At 40.4% G+C, this 18905-nt stretch overlaps 2 protein-coding genes and 1 long non-coding RNA gene across 4 annotated transcripts in view; 1 reads left to right on the forward strand and 2 right to left on the reverse strand.

Annotated features, from left to right (window-relative positions):
- STON2 (stonin 2) overlaps positions 1-205 on the reverse strand; it is a 115078-nt gene extending 114873 nt beyond the window's left edge. Inside the window, exon 1 of one of the 2 annotated variants that reach the window (XM_090033832.1) lies at positions 78-205. The gene's annotated coding sequence lies outside the window, so the exon portion shown is untranslated. The remainder of the gene's footprint in view (positions 1-77) is intronic. The other variant, XM_090033830.1, reaches the window with a different exon arrangement.
- Positions 97-14120, forward strand: LOC149872095 (uncharacterized). Its single transcript, XR_016440356.1, has 3 exons — positions 97-224; positions 4720-4937; positions 11396-14120. It is a non-coding gene; the product is annotated as an uncharacterized LOC149872095 (long non-coding RNA).
- A 142-nt stretch (positions 14121-14262) lies between these two features.
- The window catches only part of SEL1L (SEL1L adaptor subunit of SYVN1 ubiquitin ligase), a 69826-nt gene continuing 65183 nt past the window's right edge, over positions 14263-18905 (reverse strand). Inside the window, exon 21 of the mRNA XM_090033835.1 lies at positions 14263-17762. Coding sequence (XP_089889961.1) covers positions 17559-17762 — 204 coding nt within the window. The 3' untranslated portion in view covers positions 14263-17558. The remainder of the gene's footprint in view (positions 17763-18905) is intronic.

Raw genomic sequence — 18905 nt, forward strand, 5'->3', positions numbered from 1 at the left:
GGGGCCGGGCTGGGAGGCGCTGGCGGGCGGGAGCACTGCACCGCCGACCCCGCGCGGCCCAGGCTGGCGGCGCTCACCTGGCCGAGCCCCGGGCGGGCGGCTCCGGCGGGAGCCTGGGGCGGGGGCGCTGCTCCAGCAGCACGCGGCTCCCTGGCTCCCTGCGCTCAGCCCGGAGGAGGAGGCGGGCGAGCCAGCGGGATCGAGGGAGAAAGGTCGAGGCGGAGGTAGGTGCGGAGCAGGGAGGCCGAGGATGCGCTGTGCCGCCCCCGCTCTGTCCTGCTCGGGGCCACAGGTCTTGCTCCTCCTGCTCCCCACCCCCTGCCCAGCTCCTCCCCCGGGGCGCAGCGCACGGGAGCGCCTCACAGGAGAGTGCCGCCGGGGCCGGCCGGGCTGGGCCTGCGGGGCGGCGTCTCCGGGCCCGAGCTCAGGGTGAGGACCGGTTTTGAATACAAGGCTTGACAGGTGGAGCCACGGGGTTCACAAAAGGCCAGCCACCACCAGACGAGAGTCCCCACCTCTCGTCTGACATCCTTAGTCGCTTCTCTGGGGTAATTTAATTGGGATACTTAATTCTTGACTATTTTATTTACCACTCCCACCCCCTGTACCTCCTCTGGGTTAAAACAGGTACAGTGTTGTTTGCACAAGTAGACCAAAGTGGGTTAAGAGAAAGGGCTTCCGGCCCCACGTCCTGCAGGAGTTGCAGTTTGTGAAGTTCTTACAGAGGTAAATGAGGAGCATTCCCACACAGCTAATATAGACTTGCTATTTGCTATTTATACTCGGCGTACTTCATGTAAGGCCTGAGAAAAGGCCGTGTGCTAGAGTAGGCAAGGTTCTTTGGGTAGACGAGATAGCTTTTATTAGACCAAGTAAATAGTTGGGGCGGAAAGTTCTTTGCAAGCTTTCGGGCACAAACACCCTTCATCAGCCATAGGGAGTCTCAGCACAGCTGGAATCAACAACCATGCACTAGCTAGAGTATGCGTTTATCCCAGCTTAAAGCATCCCATTACATACACAGTGATGTGGTATTAACGTCCCCCATATTAGATCCACTCATTGTCAGGCTATAGTAGGAAGCCTTGAAAATGAAGGGAGGTAGCAGCCCTGAAATCAACTAGCACTTGAGACGTCCAAGGCTCTGAGCAGCCTTTTGATAGCCTTTCTTTTCCATCCAGTTAACCAGAGTATAAACACCTCAGAGGTAACAGTGGGGCTGAAAGAGACTATGCACTTATCTGCACACTGGTTCAGTATATACACTGCTTTAACCAATGTTTGTTTTAATGGAAGGTACATGTGACAAACAGACTGGTGTTGTGTAATGCAGTTGTATGTTATGTAGATCATCACTTATACATAACAGGTAAGTTTAAACACAAAGTAACATTGGACTAAAAGATTTCCACACACACATAAAGTTAGAGTACAATTCATCAAAACGGAGAGACATGTCAAATCGCCAAGAGCTTTTCCCAAAATTTAGCTTTGCTTGCTGAAAAGGACACCACCACCATCATTATTATGAATAAACTTTTATACTACAGTAATGGTTACATGCCTCAAACAAAACTGGAGCCTGTTGTACTCAGGGGTGGATTAACTGTTTATTGGGTCCTAAGCAAATAAACTCAAGGGCCCCTACTTTTTTCACTCAATAATTATAATATGTAAAAGAAGCACCCCTGGGTCTCTTCTTCACTTAAGACTCTAGGCATATGCCTAGTTTGCCTATGCATTAATCTGGCCCTGGTTGTACAGTGCTGCACAACTGCACAGAATTATTGCTCCTGCCCCCAGTGAGCTCACAGTTTCAGGAAGACACTTGTGCACTTTGTGGTTGTAAAATGAAAAACACAACTTAACTGCATAATCATTTTAAAAGTCAGGTTTGGCAACTTCAGCATTTCTGGCTTGTTCTGCCTTGCCTGCCTTTCTCTAACAGTTTGTAAAAGATATTTGATGGCATCCTGTGTGTATCCTGTTGGCTGGGCCTGCTTTGGAGACTCATGTCAAATCTCCCACAAATGATGAACTATAATAAATCCTCTTTGCTTAAAAAAAATTGACAAATGAGGCAGTTAAGTGTAATTATACATCTTTGTTGCATAAATATTTTCAAGCCTTAAAGAATGTGATGTATCCATCAATTTAAAATTTCTACCATCATAACAGTAGTTGACAATATTTTGACGCTGCATTTATAATGCAAGTATCTAAAGGCTATGAAAGACTTAAGATATTAATTGTATCTATCCCTAAGTATGAAGTTTTTTTGTTTACAGATCCTTTTTTACAGTATTCAGTTTGACAATTGCAACTACATTGTCATACCTTGCTTCTGCAAAATCTGTGCAGAGACCAGTACATATGCACAGGTTGTCATTTTGCATGTACAGTTATGTATTCACATGCAAAGTTAAGGTGCAGTCCTGTAAAATGCTCTGTTTTCTATAAGGTACTGAGTTATCCACTGATTTCACTTGGAGACAGGTATGTGTAGTCTACTAGACAGATATGTATAATCTACTAGGCCTCCCTCTGTGATCCATTTACATACAGTGGGTCACTTATAGTTCCCAGCAACAAATAATTAGTACTTAGTAGTCCTTGCCAAGCTGAAGTATGCTGGCCAAGAGACAAGTTCTGAATTAAGCAGGGTATTCATCTGGGAATTTATTTGATTCTCAGATGTTCAGAACCAGCTTTCTTGGAACAAGGGGAATATATAACCCTTTAGAGAATGTGCATTACAAACCCTTCTCTATTTTTGGTCCACAAAGGATAGCAGTTGTTACAGAAGATGAGAACTTGGCTTTTTAGTTTTGAAGGCTTTTAGTTTTCAATCTTGTACACTGGCTGAGAGGATGTTGTCACAGCTTCTTAGCCTCTTGCATCATCAGAAAGCTCCTTTGCTTCATACCTGATATGCACAAATCATATTTTCAGTGTAAACCTGCCCCTCTCTGGAGCTTAGGGTACCCAAGTCAGGGCTGCAGACAGGGTCCTGTCTACTTGGGAACCAGAGCTTGGAGTCCTTTCCCAACAAGGGAACTTTACCAGGATCACTATTTTTCTTTTAAAACATGGATAACTGGGGGGGGGCATCCTTCCCATCTTTTATGTAATAACCTAGTGGTTTGATCACTCAGCTAGTATGTAGGAGACCTGAAACCAAGGCTCTTCTCACCTGAGGGGGTGCCAACCCACTCTCACCTGTTAGGAGAATGTTCTAATGACCAAGGAAAGAGCCTCGGCTGGGAGGGGACACAGCTTCAACAGGAGAGGTGCACTCTGCAGAAAGGTATAGGAGCTTTATGGGGCCAGAAAGAGAGGGCATAAGAGGATGATGTTTTGGGCAGGTAGCTATAGCATTCACCTGGGAGTGGGAAGCCTAGAGTTTTGGTCCTCCAAGGACTTTCTCCATTTTCTATTAAACAATACTTGTATAAAATGCATGAACAGTCACTGAAGCAGAGACCAGCTCCCAGGACATCCCACTACTCACCTCCAGTTCAGTCTGAGTCCACTTTCTTGAAGACAAGGCTAATTTAACCGTCTGCGGACTACACGTTAAGGCTCCAATTCAGCACGATATGTAAGCAGTTGCATAACTTTGGATGGCTCTCCTCTCCACATAAGCCCAAGATAAATATTGTGCAAAAGCAGTCTGCTTGTTTGGTAGTTACACTGGGGTGCTTAATTATCCTGTGTATGTGTGGGAGCAGTCTCTGCCCCAATCAAGGTAGCCTGGGATGGAAAGCCAACATCCAGCCTAAGATGCATATATCGTTATACTATCCAGTCATAGCATGCGTTGATCCATGAGCTGTATTTATATACATATGCAGTGACTTTGATACACCCAAATCTCTCAGAAGAAATGCTGTGACCTGAAACACGGTGTAGGTATAGGTACTGGTGCAGGTATGACAGAATTCCTGAGTCTAGCTACCTCATACCCCATCCACAGAGAGTCTAGAAAGAAAAACTGATTCAGAACTACATTTTGATCTAGCAACTTTCCCTGTTCATGAGTCCCAAAGGGCTTTGTTGAAGGGCTGGTAAGATACCAGAAGGCATTTTTGGGTATCAAGCATCTAAATGAATTACCGCACCTAGGGCAGGTATAAGAAACAACAAACAAACAACACCTGCACCTAGGCCAGGTATAGTAAACAACAACAAGTAAACATGACTAGCTCTCTCTGTTATCATCTGGAAATAAGCTTATTTGGGGTTTGTTTTTTTTTATTGTTATACCAGATCTTGTACTGAAAGTGAGAGAGAACCCAGCAGGCAAGAAGATCTTACTCAGACTTAGCATTACAACTATTTTACACTGGGAGAAGGAAGACTGAGAAGCATTTTTACTCTCCTACTTTTTCACAAGTTCAGTGAGTGGAAGGGCATATACAAGTGGAAATCTAAAACAGACATTACCTGTAAGAAACACCTCACACTATTTGCTTGGTGGGGAGGCAGAAAGTGCCAGTCCAGCTGTGTAAGATGATGAGATCATCACACTGATCTCACTGTTTTGAATTCTCTCATTTTACTGACTCTGTCATACACAATGTTTTCTCAAAGTAGGCCTAAAATTATTATAAAAAATTAAAAGAGATAATTTCACTCACCCCATCACAGATTAACTTTTTAATGATTCTTTTGAATTCACTACCAAACTGCTGTTTTGTGCATACTACTCTTTTACAGCTGTGTTGAGAACTCCAGTTCCTCAAAGCAAGACAGATTACAATCTGAGAATGAAATTAAGAACAAACTGAAACTCACTAAACTCAAGTCACAACACATTGCTTGGGGGGAGCAAAGCTAAGCACCAACAACATCAAAAGTGAGGATAATTAAACAATGGAACAATTTATCTAGGCATATGGCAAATTCTCCATCACGTGATCTCTTTAAAAAAGATGGTAAGTCTTTCTAGGAGATAGACCATTGCTCCATCAGAATGACTGGGTATAATTCTTTGGTGGTATGTGATGCAGATCAATGTAGATCATCATAATGACCCCTTCTAGCCTTTGGGGGGGGAAAAATCAGTAAAATATGAGGGAGATATTTGAATATATCAATTTCCAATAATATAAAGTGTTTTATTAACATCATGAATATATTTTTCTTTTTTTTTTAATATAAAAATGAAGTTCCCAATGCAGTTAGGAAAATATTACAATATCCCTTTAAAATCAGAACCGGGCATTGTAAAAGAAACCTGTTTAAAAGCCAAAATGTAATCTACAGAGTTCATTACTAGTAGAGCTAGGCCAAGAGTATAGCTGGCTTAAAAGCAGGATTGGACAGTAATGTGAAATGAGCACATCTGTAGTATGAGGGCTTCTATTCTTATCTAATGTAACTGTCAAGGGTCTTAAAACCCATCGAATGAGCAGTTTTTAAAAATCTCCATTCCAGTGGAATCCATCTTATGCATGGTGTTTTGATCTGCTTTAGTGAGAAGCTGTATTCAATCTAAGCATCTTTTTTATGTTAGGAATATAACAGTTGGGGTGCTGATCAGACCAGTGATCCATCTAGCCCAGGACCCTTTCTCTGACAATGGCCTGTACCAAATACACAAGGAGAAAATGCAAGAAAACCTGCAATGAACAACTATGGGAAAACTAATCAGTCCATAGGAGAGGGAAAACCACAGAATAGAAAAACAAAAAGAAGCCAAAAAACAAAACAAAAGAGTCCACTTCGTATCCCGCTGGATCCAGTAAGAGTAGCATCAGAAGTGCATTTTGTCTGGGATGCAGGATGCAGATAGGGTCTACTTGGAATACTGAACAGCTTGGTAGAAACATCTTAAAGGGTTGTTGAAGCAGATGTTCAGAGTGAAGAGAAGCTGACTACCATCTTACTGTATAGGCCAAGAAAGAGCTAGGGAAAGGAAATTGCAAAAGAACAAAGAGTGTTTTCTTAAGCAATTCTTACAGGGAGAGAGAGTAATGGAGCCTGGAGGAGTAAACAAAGCTTATTTTAAGACCTGAAATTAAAGCTTTAACAGTTATTTTGTTTGGAATTGACTTTGGTTAAAGGGACACTATCCATTTAATAGCTACTACATTTTCAAAGACAAGTTAAAAGGAATTTCAGGTTCTGCACCTGCCCTAGGGAACCCTGCCAGTATTGCTGAATATATCATCATTTTTAAAATAAAATCTCTCTCTGTTTCTGCATTAAAGGCATGTGCGCGCACAAACACACATGTATGCACCCATGTGGTGTCAGTACATTAATTCATTTTGCAGTCAGTTTTACTCTTTCTGTAAATACTGTCCCCTGACTTGCACACATTTATTGTATTGAAAAAGAGGAACACTTTTCCTCCCGATGTCTGTCAAGTTTCTCATAGCACAAACGTATGCAGGAAGTGCATGACATTTTTAAAAATGTTCAGCTCTTGAAAGTATTCAAGCTTGATTTTGCAGATCCATGCATTTTGAATAGCTTAGGGAAGTCTTTTGTCTGAGCTACCATTGGTGGGAGAAGCTATGCTTCCCTTATGTGGCAAAATCCATCTGCTGAAGATGAAGTGGTGTCAGAGGCCAACTGAAGCAAGATTCTTGAGACATGGGTCCCCAAGGAATGAAGAGAAGTAAAACGTCTTTTCTGCAGCAGGTGGAAGAGACCATTTCTAGGTGGGTCTCAGGGATAGAGGCACTCACAAGCCACACTTGGAAATCACTTGGGTTTTTTTTCAAACTTCCTCTCTCACAACCATTATTGCATTACTTTGGTACCAGCATGCTAGCACATTGTCACTAAAAGATACATTGTTTCATTGACAAATGGGAAGAACAGTAACTCTCTAATAGGACACAGAAGATACCAGATAGTCCAAGACATTGAATTTTTTGGGAAAAGACAACTGAAAGTCTTTTGCAAGGGAATTTTAGTTTTTAAAATATTCAACCTCAGACTTGTAAGGTCCCAGTACTCAGATATTATATTATTCCTTGATCTATCAAGTATTTCTAAAGCACCTATTTCCAAAGCACTGTGCACCAAAATTTTTTTACCTACGTTGTATATGAACTGAAAGACAGTTGGATAGAATGGATAAAGTCCTGAACTTTCAGACTTTACCTAGCATCCTTAAAATGTCTAGTAAGTGTCTGGTGACCTCTGCTGGTCTAATACACAAACATGTCTTGGACTCTGTAATCCCATTTTCATAGCTGAAGAAATTAAGTGACAAAAAAGGAAAGTGACTGCAGACCTTGCTATTACCCCCATATCTGTCTCCAAAATCGTCTGCTAATTGAAACTCCAGTTGTGTGAATGACTGATTTTCTGGGGGCCAGTGGTTAAGCTGAAGAGTAATTTATACCCAAAAGTTTGTCTCTACCCATCCCAGGTATATAACTGATCTACAAAAATCCTTGCCTCATAAGTTTCAGGTCATCCTTGAAACAATTTGTTTTTGGCAAATAAAAAGACTAGTATTGGGTAGAGCAATAGTCATGCTTTTGTGTTAGGTATTTTTTAATAAAAGCAAAGGAAATGAAGCAGTAAGCTAAAAAAGGCTGAGGAGGCTAGGCTGGTGCCCTCAACACCCAGGGGTTACTGTACTCACTTGGGAGATGGGAGATCTGGGTTCAAACCATGCTTCTGCCAGATTCAGAGCAGGAACTTCAACTCTGTCTTCCCACCTCTCAGGAGAGTTACTAACCACATGCCGAGTACTCCAAGGTAGGCGCTCTCTTTTTTCAAAGCCATTTCCCTTGTTAAAATTGTAACATTCGTTAGAAATGGAATCTGGGTAACCCACCTACTTAAGCAAGAACCGCAAATATCAGGATACAGTGGAAATGATCCTGCATCCCTCCCAATAAATGTAATTTATGCAAAGTGAAACAGCTTCAGCCAATAAAATTGAGAAATTCCTCCCCCTCCAACATAGGTCATCATATAGCCAAGTGGTTAGAGCACTCTCCTGTGAGAGAGGAGACCTTGGTTCAAGTCCATGTTCTGAATCAGGCCAGGGTAGATGAAACTGGGTAACAGGCCTAAGTACATAAGGGGTCCACTGTCTCCTCTTCAGCTTTATGAATAGTACCTATGTCTGCTTGTAGATCTAGTCTTGGAAATGTCAGAAACAGCAATAATTCATTTTGGCATTTCTCATCTTTTTTTTTTAGCTGGAATGATTTGCTGAGTTTGACCTGAGTTTATTAATAGTCTTGGCTGCTCCAATGTATTTTTTGTCAAATGATTTTCCAAAGTAACATTTAGTCTAGCTCTAACATACACAATATTCTGAGACTTTTCAAAAACTAAAACGAGTGCAGATTTCAGCAGTCTACTTATTACATGGCATGTCATGCAGTCAAGACATGATATCATAAGTCTGGGATCTGCCACCTGTCCCTAGGTGGAGTTAAAGATGTTTGTTTTAGTTAATATTTAAAACCTTACGTTGCTGGAGACAGGACTTCAGAGACACCTCTTTGCCCAAGGAATGCTATTTATGTCTGAAAAATATACTTCACTGAATAGAAATGCTATTATGCCTGAGTCTGTCTGTAATTAAATCAGTTCGGTACCGTATGTAAATACAAGTTAAATGTGGTAAGACTTCAGGCACTAAAAAGATTGTGCTAGATTCTGGATAGGACTTGAAAAGGTCGGCATGAAATGCCCACATAATATAAAAAACTTGCACAGCTAACTTACATGGCCTCATGCATGAAATGTGCAGATGGTACCTATGCCTTCCTCTCCCCAGATGAAACTAAGATTGAATTCTCTGAAAAGGTTGGATGCTCTCATAGGAATAGAGTTTGGTAGAACAAAAGCACAGGTTAAGGTAGGAGGTTCAAACTGTAGAACATAAGAAAACAACATTGCAAGAGGAAGGACTGGGGACACTCAAGCTGTTACATAAAAAGAATTTGTGTGTAGTAATATTTCAGTCTTTTCATCACAAAGCATTGATGGGCATACACTTATAGAAAACTGCCTTATTTTTAGCACCTGACTTGCATCTGTAACGATGAACATGATAAAAGCAGTTGGTATGTAGTAAGTTGCATGGCAACAAGATCCTAAGGAGGGAGCCCCCAACTCAGGTACCTTGGTCTGACTCCTAAGTTCAGATCCCTCCTCAATTACTGTTGCCTCCAGTGAAGCACTCAACAAAAAGTGGAATTACTGTCTTCTGAGTAGTAATGCCTTGAACACATTGCAGCATTCTTCCTCCTCCAAATGCTCCCACTATTCAGGGCATGGGCAACTTGAGGGAAATGCATTTATCTTTTCCTAACCTTTACCTGGATCCTATTTTCCAGGAAGCAGGACAGAATTGGATCCTAATGAGATGTGTGTCTGTCTCTCATTTGAATCCTGAATGCTTGCTTCATTTAACATTTGATTTGGAGAAAAAGCATTCTGCCTTCAACTTCCATTTGGTAACTGGTTAGCTCATTGTACACTTCATTGTGGAGCCCATGGAAGTTAGTTATACTGCTTTTCTGTTCAAATTGCAATAAGCAAACTCTAGCAAACCTATTTACATGCCCTTTCTGTTTTTTCACTTATATCAGAGACCAAAAGAAGAAAATTTCTGTTTTGACCCAAATCCACGATGACTCCAAACTAAAGACAACCCTCCAATAATTAGATTCTAAACATAGACAATTTAAAAACATGTTTAAAGTGTCACATATAGCATCTTAATTATTGGAGTTGTCTTCAATTCATTCCTCTCCAAAGCTGCCACAGGGAAAGAACACAGTGAGAGGAGGAGAGGGAGGCAGGCAGTGGGAGAGTGACCCTTGCCCCTTATCTCCCTACCACTGTGCCCTTCCTGTTGCTTGTCCCTCCCCATGCCTGCCCTGCTGGCACCTGCCACTTGCAGCCCCAGTGCCTGTGCCCCCAGCCTCTCACTGCCTCCCTCTCCCTCAATACACTTACTTTCAAAATTGCAGCTCTGGCTCTGCTCCATGCATGGTGGCTTCAGGCTGTGCTTGACCAGGCAGCAATGGGTATGGAGGCAGCAGGTTTGGCCCCGGCCCTGAGACTGGGCTGGAACCAGAGCCAGAGGCGCTGCTACCACTGCTGCTGCTGCCTGGCCAAGTGGGGCTGGAGCCACCATGCATGGAGCAGGACCAGAACCAGAGCCACAACTGAGGGTAAGCAGTGGCGGGTGCAGACAAGAGGGGGTGCGGGGTGAGCAGGCAGTAGCTGCACTTTTGACTCCAATGCCAGGTCAGGGCTGGAGGTGCAGAAGCTGCTGCCTGCCCCACTTTCACTCGCTTTCCCCTCCTCCCATCTGAGTGCAAGACAAGGGGCTCCCCCAATGGCGAAAGAAGCCTCATCTTGGATTCAAGTAATTACAGTAGATGTTCATAGTGAAATACTTCAGCACATACAAACAAATCTATAGTGTTAAACCATTCAAATCTGTATATTCTGAAATCATTTCTAGCTGTCTCCCCCATCACATCCTTCATGATTAAAGTTAAAAATGGTTATTTCCCCATGAGACTTCTCCCAAGTTTTATAAGCCTAACAAACATTAAAAATTGAGAGCAATTCTTAATTAGGATTTCAATAAAAAGTAAATGACCACATCATGCCCCAAATTCTAAAGGTATTGGGTTGGAGGTTGACAGAAATTATAAAATAATTGTTCGCTACCCCATCCAATCAATAGTCAATTTTCTGTTGCTTTAGAGATCACACAGAAGATTTGCAAATTTCAGTTTATTTCTGTTAATTTGAATTTAAAGCTAATGCAATGAATTAGAATTCTGGTGTCCAACAGAAATGTTTTTCAAGCAGTTAATAACAAAAGAATGATATGGCTGAAATCCTGAAGACAGCTTCAAGTATGCTTACCTGGACCAGGAAGTTTTAATGAACATTTACATAATCTTGTTTTATTTGATGCTCTTATTTGAGCAGGGTTGTGTTCTGGCACCCACTCCTTTGGGATCTATACATGTACTCTGGTGCGTGTGTGCGTGTGGGGGGTTGCTTTTATTAGAGCAGCTTTACATATGACATGGAAGCTGCTGGAGCGCACTAATTAGCATGCTCCAGCAGACTCAGTTAATTGAGTCTACTCCAACTCACGCTAATTAGCATGCATCAGAGCAGAGCTCTGTCACATGTATAGATGCCTTCTGGGATCTTCTTTTCTATGCTGCTGCACTATGCTTTTGATGGCTTGGAGGAAGGTATATGCCTTCACACAACATCAGATGGCAAACTCTACAATGTATCATGTATACAAGCCAAAACAAAAAGTGAAGCGCATACTTGTTAGGGAGCACTTTTTTGCTGATGATACGGCACTCACCGCCCATAAAGGTGGCCAACTACAAATACTCATGAATAACCCCTCCCTTGCTTGTAGGATGTTTGCCCTGACTACCAGTATCAAGAAGACTATGGTCCTAGGACAGGGCATTCACCAATCACCATCTAGCAACCTTGACAACACACTTCTTGAAGCAATGAACAATTTTTGCTGCCTTGGATCCACAGTGAGAAACAACCTATTGTTGGATGAAGAATTAAACGTGCATATTGGAAAGGCAGCTACCACTTTCAACAAGCTCTCCAAACGAGTCTGGAACACCACAAAAGTCACAATCAAAACAAAGTTGCTTGTGTACAAAGCCCACATCCTCAGTGTCCTTATGTATGGCAGTGAGACGTAGTCAACATATGCATATCGAAAAAAGAAGCTGAACAGCTTCCACCTATATTCTTTATGGCACATCCTTGACATCCATTGGCAAGACAGGATCACCAACATGGAGGTCATCACTAAAGCCAACCTGCGAACCATGGATGGAAAATGGGCACATCCCAAAGGACATCCTGTATGGGCAAATAACAGGCGGGGAGAGAAGAGTCTGGTGCCAGAAATTGTGCTTCAAAGAAGTCTGAAAGCAGGATACGAAGGTTTTGGGAATTGACCCAAATCTCTTGGAGGCCTTAGCTGGAAATAGGACAAAGTAGAGCTCCCTTCTCAATCATGGAGTCCAACAGCATAACAAGAAATGGTCACTTGAATTACAACAGAAACATGACAGAAAGAAACAGCCTGTCAGTAGCCTCAAATGCCATGTAGACCAGTGACCACTATGGCAGGACCTGCAAGTCTTAATCTTTAGCCCCAAGAGAAAATGTGCCACCAGTCAGTAGAATAGCTGCAATGTCCACCATCACTCGCTGACAGAACAGATGCCTTTTTGAGGCTCTTTCCTCCCATTGCACCACTGACCATAGTCATTTTATTTCCTGTAATAAAAACATCAGCTACTTGCCAAAGTAAAGCCTCACTTTATCCATCTCTTCTTCACCCTCCTGAAACAGATTATCCCTCACTTATTAAAAATTATAAAATTAAAATTTCAATAAGAATCTGCATTTCTGGAAAACCCTAGCATGCATAGTCCATTCAGAGTGAAACAGGTCTGCATGACAAATAGCTCAGAGGTGTTTTCCACCCCACATTAAGGAAATGGATAGAATATTTTACTATTATATTGGGAGACAAATTATTGGCCCATATATCATATTTACTTGCATACCACATGCACACCCTCCCCTGCCCCCATCAGCACTCCAAAACTGGGGTGCATGTCTTAAGCAGGGAAGCTGATTTTCTATGTTGGAGTACAAGCATAGGGATGCTGTAAAATGGCTGTCATATTTCCCCCATGCCAGCCTCAAAGAGTGAGGGGGGTAGAGTCTGCTCTTTAGGGTCAGTGTTAGACTGTTAACCGTTTCACAGCCACTGCAGGTCTTCCCAGAGAAATAGGAATATACCATTTTCAGGTATCCTTGACTTACCAGAATCATAGTATCTTACTGCAGAATGCAGACTCACCAGTGACCACAGAGTCATTTTTCCTGTAATAAAAAATGAGCTATTTGGTTAAGAGAAGAATCACTTTATTCACCTCTCCTTCAACAGATTATCCCTCAAATATTTATTAATCAAAATTAGAAAATTAAATTTTTCTAACCATAGAGGTGGTGTCTTTATTTCACAAGATTAAAGATACAGTACAAAATGAATCTGTACATCTTTCTATTAACAGAATTTGTTTACACAATTATATTACACTTTGCCAGCCTTTATATTGAATTTCCTTAAATACAAAATAAATTTACAAAAATTCCTACAATACCCTCTTTAACTGCAGCTGATAAAAATCAAAATGGGCTTCCCCCAACAGCTCTGCCTGCTTATGCTTTCGAAGTAATTCTCAAAATCATATTAAACCTTCTTGTTTATGCATTGTTAAAAACAAATATATTTCAAATATATTTGAAAACAGATATAATTTCAGCTTATGGTTCATCTGAAATAGAAGCAATTGGTGAACATGAGCTTCTTTCCCTGTAACAGCCTCGTCATGTGCTAAAGCTAACTTACATGATTTGTGGAAAAAGGATTGGTACATATTTTTAAATCCTCTTACAACACACACTTGCATGTAGTTTTCATGATGAAATAGGACATGCATTTGATATATTCTACTTCTGTGAGTTTATCAACAGAGCAACTGATGTCTCAGGGAAAATTTTTTTTAAAGGCCACACTATTTTCACTTTCAGTTTCTGTATTTTTAAAGTTTCAATAAAGGCCATGTATATAAAAGCTCCTTCCTTCTACCATTTACTCCTCACTTGAAACCATTAGTTATTGGGTGAAACCACAGATGTAAGTACATTTTGGGAAAAAACCTTACTGGGAGAAGGCAGAATATCAACTTGAGAGTTCAGGATACTGTAAGGTGTTATATTTTTAAATTACAAAAAACAAAGTTTATACATTCATTGGATTAGTGATTTCTAAAACAAAAAAGTTCCCCTCAGATCTTCAGCTTCATTTTTCTCTTGTCTTTCTGTATTTTGAACTTCTGTTGACAGCCATAAGACGTTTAGCCTTTCTGCTCTCCCAATGCAAAATAGAGAATGGGAAGGTTTGAAGATGTGAATTTTACCTTAAAATACTGCAGGAGGGGGTATAAATTGCTCACATTCAGAAACCTCAACATTTCCAAAATAAAGAATGAGGGACAAGAAAGCTGGAGAAAACTAAGTTGAGCAGCATGTATAGTGCCAGTACAACTGTGGGTTGCTACTAATTTCTGAATGACATTACCAAAGTTTCCTGTTTGAATTTTCAAGTTGGAACTCCCACTTTAGCCTTTCAAAAAGGCCTGTGCAGACTCAACTTCAGCAATATTAAATTCCACTGAATCAGAAAAATTATCTGAATAAAAATTCCACATCACTAGAAATTCTGAATAATTTTTTCAAGTCTAAGCCCACTTTTAATCATTGCTGCACATACAGAGAGACAAGATGCACCAGTAAAGAAGTTCTATAAAAACAAATCCTAGGAGAAAAGTTAAAAAGCAACTCCCAGTTCTGTAAGGAAACTGGGTGCATCTTTACTGGTGCATCTTCTGTAAGGAAACTGGGAGAGTTGGTTAGTAAATTATGCACAACATGCAAGTACTCACTATTGCCAGTACTGATGTTATTTAAGAGGGAAAAACTACGCTGCAAATTCTGGAAGAGAACAATTCTAATTCAGGTATTAGAAAAAAACCTGAAACACATTGTAGGCAACTGATCTAGAAAAGTGTACTTTATTTCTTTAATTCTTGAGTTAACTTGATGTTATTCATGTTAAATTATCTCTATTACTATTATTTTATTCAAATGATTGCCAAAAGAACAGATTGTTTTGTTCAACACTAAGGGGAAAAAGTTTTCCATATTACTTTTTATATTTCTGAAAAGGCAGTTCTTTAAAATGAAGAGTTCAAGCAATGTTTGCTTATTTTCTTTCACTAATTTCTTATAAAATGTTTCCATTCTGTGCAAAGCCATCTATAAAAGAGCACACTGCTAAACCATTTGGTGGGGATACATTCCCCAAAACATACAGCTTAGCCATCAAAAATTATTCAAACGTTCAAAAAAATTCAAACTTAAAGTAAAATATAGCAAAAATGGTAGAATTGTTCCAAAACCTAGAAGACAAGCATTTAACACAAATTTAGTAGTGGTTAAATTGGAAAGTCTGTAGTTAGCAGTGGTCAGTTGGAACTGTTTTCTTTGGAGCCTTTTAGGTCTTTAAGCTGAACTAAAGTGACCTAGAAAATAAGAAGCAAGAATTCTTGGTGGTGATCTCTTTTTACTGACCCAACTACATGGTTGGTGTAGACATAAGCAAGCTTTCAGGTGCCACAGTACCTTACCTTAGGCCTAAGGAAGGGTACTATGATTCCCATAAACTTCACTATGTCTATACCAACCATATAGTTGGTCCAATAAATATATATCACACATAAGAATTCTTGCCCTTTACATATCTCCTGGACTATCATGGCAACAAACCCCAAAAATGAAAGATGTAAAATGCAGCAGGGGAAAAAGCTTAAGAATGTCAATGAAATTTTAAGAGAAAAATAATGCCGTTAAGGATTGCTGTGCACAATACATAAGTTTAATACTGTTTCCTCTCATATTAAACAGAGTTGAAACAAGACTTCCCTCCTCTAAATAATGTAAATTCTTTCAGAACCAGATATAAAGATTATGATTCCATGTATTCAGTAACTGCATTTTGAAGATAAGCTCTCAGAAGCATTTAGAAGTTTTTTTTGCACTCATAATACTGCAGCCAGCCATACAATTTCAGCTTCTGAAAAGGGGTTTTTTTAAGCCCTTCTCCCAAACTACAATAAGAACTTCCTCAAATCATCTCAATATAATACATTAAGTACAAAAATATACAGAATCACACAGTTTTGAAGCTGTTTGTTACAGGCTGGTGCCAATCCACTGAAAAATCATTTGTATAAAGGAAGCTGTTAATACCCAAATAATGTGTGATCTACAGGAAGTGTCAGACCTCCACTTCAGATTTCATTCTGTTGCAAACATTGTGTATATTCAGGGTGTAGTGCTACAATAAAAAATATGTTGATTTGCCATTGAGACAAAAAATATACCCCTGCATTTACTTTGTGTATTAAATTTTCATCAAGAATTATCTTGTAAAGTAAAAATAAGAGTCCAGAGATTGGATTCACTCTCCCCACATGGAGCCTTTGCACTCACTGCTTTTGTAACATCAAGGGGAAATAAACCATGACACCTCCCATTCCCACTCCTCTGGATTGTTTTTGAGAGAGTGCTTACGGTAGCATAACTATGATGTCATTCTGGACATCTGGTGACATCACTGCAGGTTAGGGCAGGGTTGCCAGAGCACTGTAATGCTTAGTACGTTACACTGACCAGGCAGCTGAAGCACTGACATAAATCCAGCTCCAGTAGTATGGAGCTGTAGTTTGATTCCTTGCCTGGCTGTACAAGCAGACAGATACACCAAAGAATCTGCCCGTCCAATGTGTAGTGAGATATGTAGATTTAGTTCATGACTTGTAGGATACAGGTCATTTCCTCTGTTTGCTTTTGGGATCACCGACCCTAGGAAACTGGATAAAAGCAACAGCCCCACCCCTCACTTAAAGAAAAACTGGATAAACTATAATCTAGCTATATAACTCAGTGAGAAGACTTATGGCTTTGTCCCTCCTTCAGTGTCCTCTATAATACTGTTTCTTGCTGCATTCTATAAGTTAGCCCCTCTGCTGACTATTGGCAAAATTTAAAAAGGGTGTCCTTTGCTCATGTCCAGAAATCTCACATCACCCACAGGTTCTAAGAAAATATGCAAACTTTCTAAAAAAGTCTGATTTTTGCATCTTGCATAGAATGTTAAGTCACACTTTTATTTTACATCTGCAATCTACCCTATTCACCCTCTGTGCTATATACTGACCATCAGGAAAAATTTAGGCTCTAAGGAAAGTCAGAGGTAAGTTCACTCAACATTTATAGATCTGTTTTCTGCTTTTATCTGCTTCTTCTGAATGCAGAATCCAGGTTAAACCATCCAAAATTGATTAAGAGATTATGAAGTATGAAAGCTACTACTAAGAAATGATGAAAACACAAGCTGTAAAATACTTGGGAAGCAGATCAGGAAAATAAATTATCTTTGTAGCTCTAGAGCTACTTTTTTCTCTCTTATTTATTTAGTTTACTTAAAAGGTCAAGAGAGTTCACCTGTTTCAAACTTAAGTTTGGGTTAATATTTTTCTTTCTACATAGGCCAGCTCCTATTGGAAAACATGCACAATCTTCCAAGACCAGGTCTTCAGCATACTTTAGAAGATATTGAAAAAGGACTTTAAATAAAGAGAAACTGGATACAGCAGGCATCACTTTTGTAGTTGCACAATTGTGTTTCACAAAAAAGCCATTGTATTATTCCACTGGCATAGAAACAACATTCAAATCAGTCTTGGAAAAAAAAGTTTCTTATCCCTGAAAAAAGGCATCATTCTAAGCAGCTTTCAGACTTTTATGCTTCTTCACGCCTCTCTGGGGGAAGGGACCATTCAGCTGATGTCTAAATCACAATGAAAACAGTTTGCTGGAGAATCCAGTTCTTTTCATTGAGGCTCCTGTTGCTATTGTGGTGGCTGGTGTTCTGGTGGAGGTTCTTGTTGAGGCACAGCTTGTCGCAGCCCTGCTGGTCTTGGGATTGCTTGATGTTGCCTCTGTCTATAAGCTATAACTGTTCCCAGAAGCAAAGCGATGATAGTCATAAGGTAAAGGTCCCATTCTGGTCCCAGCAGCTGATCCATGTCAATATGTGAAAATATCTCTCTGATCTGAAAACAAGAACCCCAAACCATTATGTTCTTTTGACTTAAAGTATGAGAAATGGCCGAAACCTTAATAACCTCTAAATTTGAGGAAAACTTGTTTTTTTGTTATATTTTTTAAGCAATTTTTTATGCATAGAACAAGCTTTTGCAGTTCTAGATTAATTGAAATCCAGACTAATTCAAATAACTACAAGCTCTACAAAACAAACTGCCTACATAGGTATACCTTTGCAGCAGTTCACAGGTTTCACTTACTTCCTGATAAAAGACTGAACATTTATATTTTATTGATTGCAAGCTACCTAGTTTCCCAGGACATAAGTAGAGAAATAAAAATAGAAGTGGAAAATTAGGGAAGAAGGGTAAATGTTATGGCTAAGGCACTGAGCATGCTCTTGGGAAATGTTCACTCATTTCCCTACTCTGCTCCAGCCTTCCTATTTGACTTTGCTCAAGTCATTTTAGCTCAGTTCCGCAAAGGGGATCTCACTTATCTGGGATCATGCTGATTATGGCTATGCCTAACGTTGAAGTGCCCAGTTTTTGAAGCAGAATTCACGAACTCTGGTTTGTTTTCTAAGTTCCCTATACAATGCAAGGTTAGATTCTGGTGCCTTGGAATGGGATTCATAGCAGCCAGTACGCATTTTTGGGCACAGAAGAGGCCACCTAAATTAGCCAACAGAAAATGCTGGGGAGAGAGGGATGTGCTTAAATTCTGCTCATCTTGCACTGCAGCCCAGAGGCAAGTTCTTAGGGATGCAAGCTAGTGTCCTGAATTCCAGTTCCTGATCCCCTTCAGGTGACTTCTTTCAATACTCTGCTACGAAAAATATGCTTCCAATTACACTTTTTTTTGCTGTTTCCAGAAATCTGGTGTTATTTTCTACACATGGGCTCAGCTTCAACAACAGGAAGCACAGAAAATGCCCCAATCCAGTTTTTCATTGATTTCATAGACATTTGGGTTGGAAGGGACCTCGGAAGATCATCAAGTCCAGCCCGCCGCCCAAAGGGCAGGAAGTCAGCTGGGGTCATAGGTTCCCAGCAAGATAAGCATCCAATTTGCTCTTGAAGGTGTTCAGTATAGGTACTTGAACCACCTCCAATGGCAGGCTGTTCCAGACCTTGGAGGCTCTGACAGTA

This window comes from Crocodylus siamensis, chromosome 2 (genome assembly GCF_052110815.1).
Source record: "Crocodylus siamensis isolate JL-2025a chromosome 2, ASM5211081v1, whole genome shotgun sequence".
Classification (NCBI taxonomy): domain Eukaryota; kingdom Metazoa; phylum Chordata; order Crocodylia; family Crocodylidae; genus Crocodylus; species Crocodylus siamensis.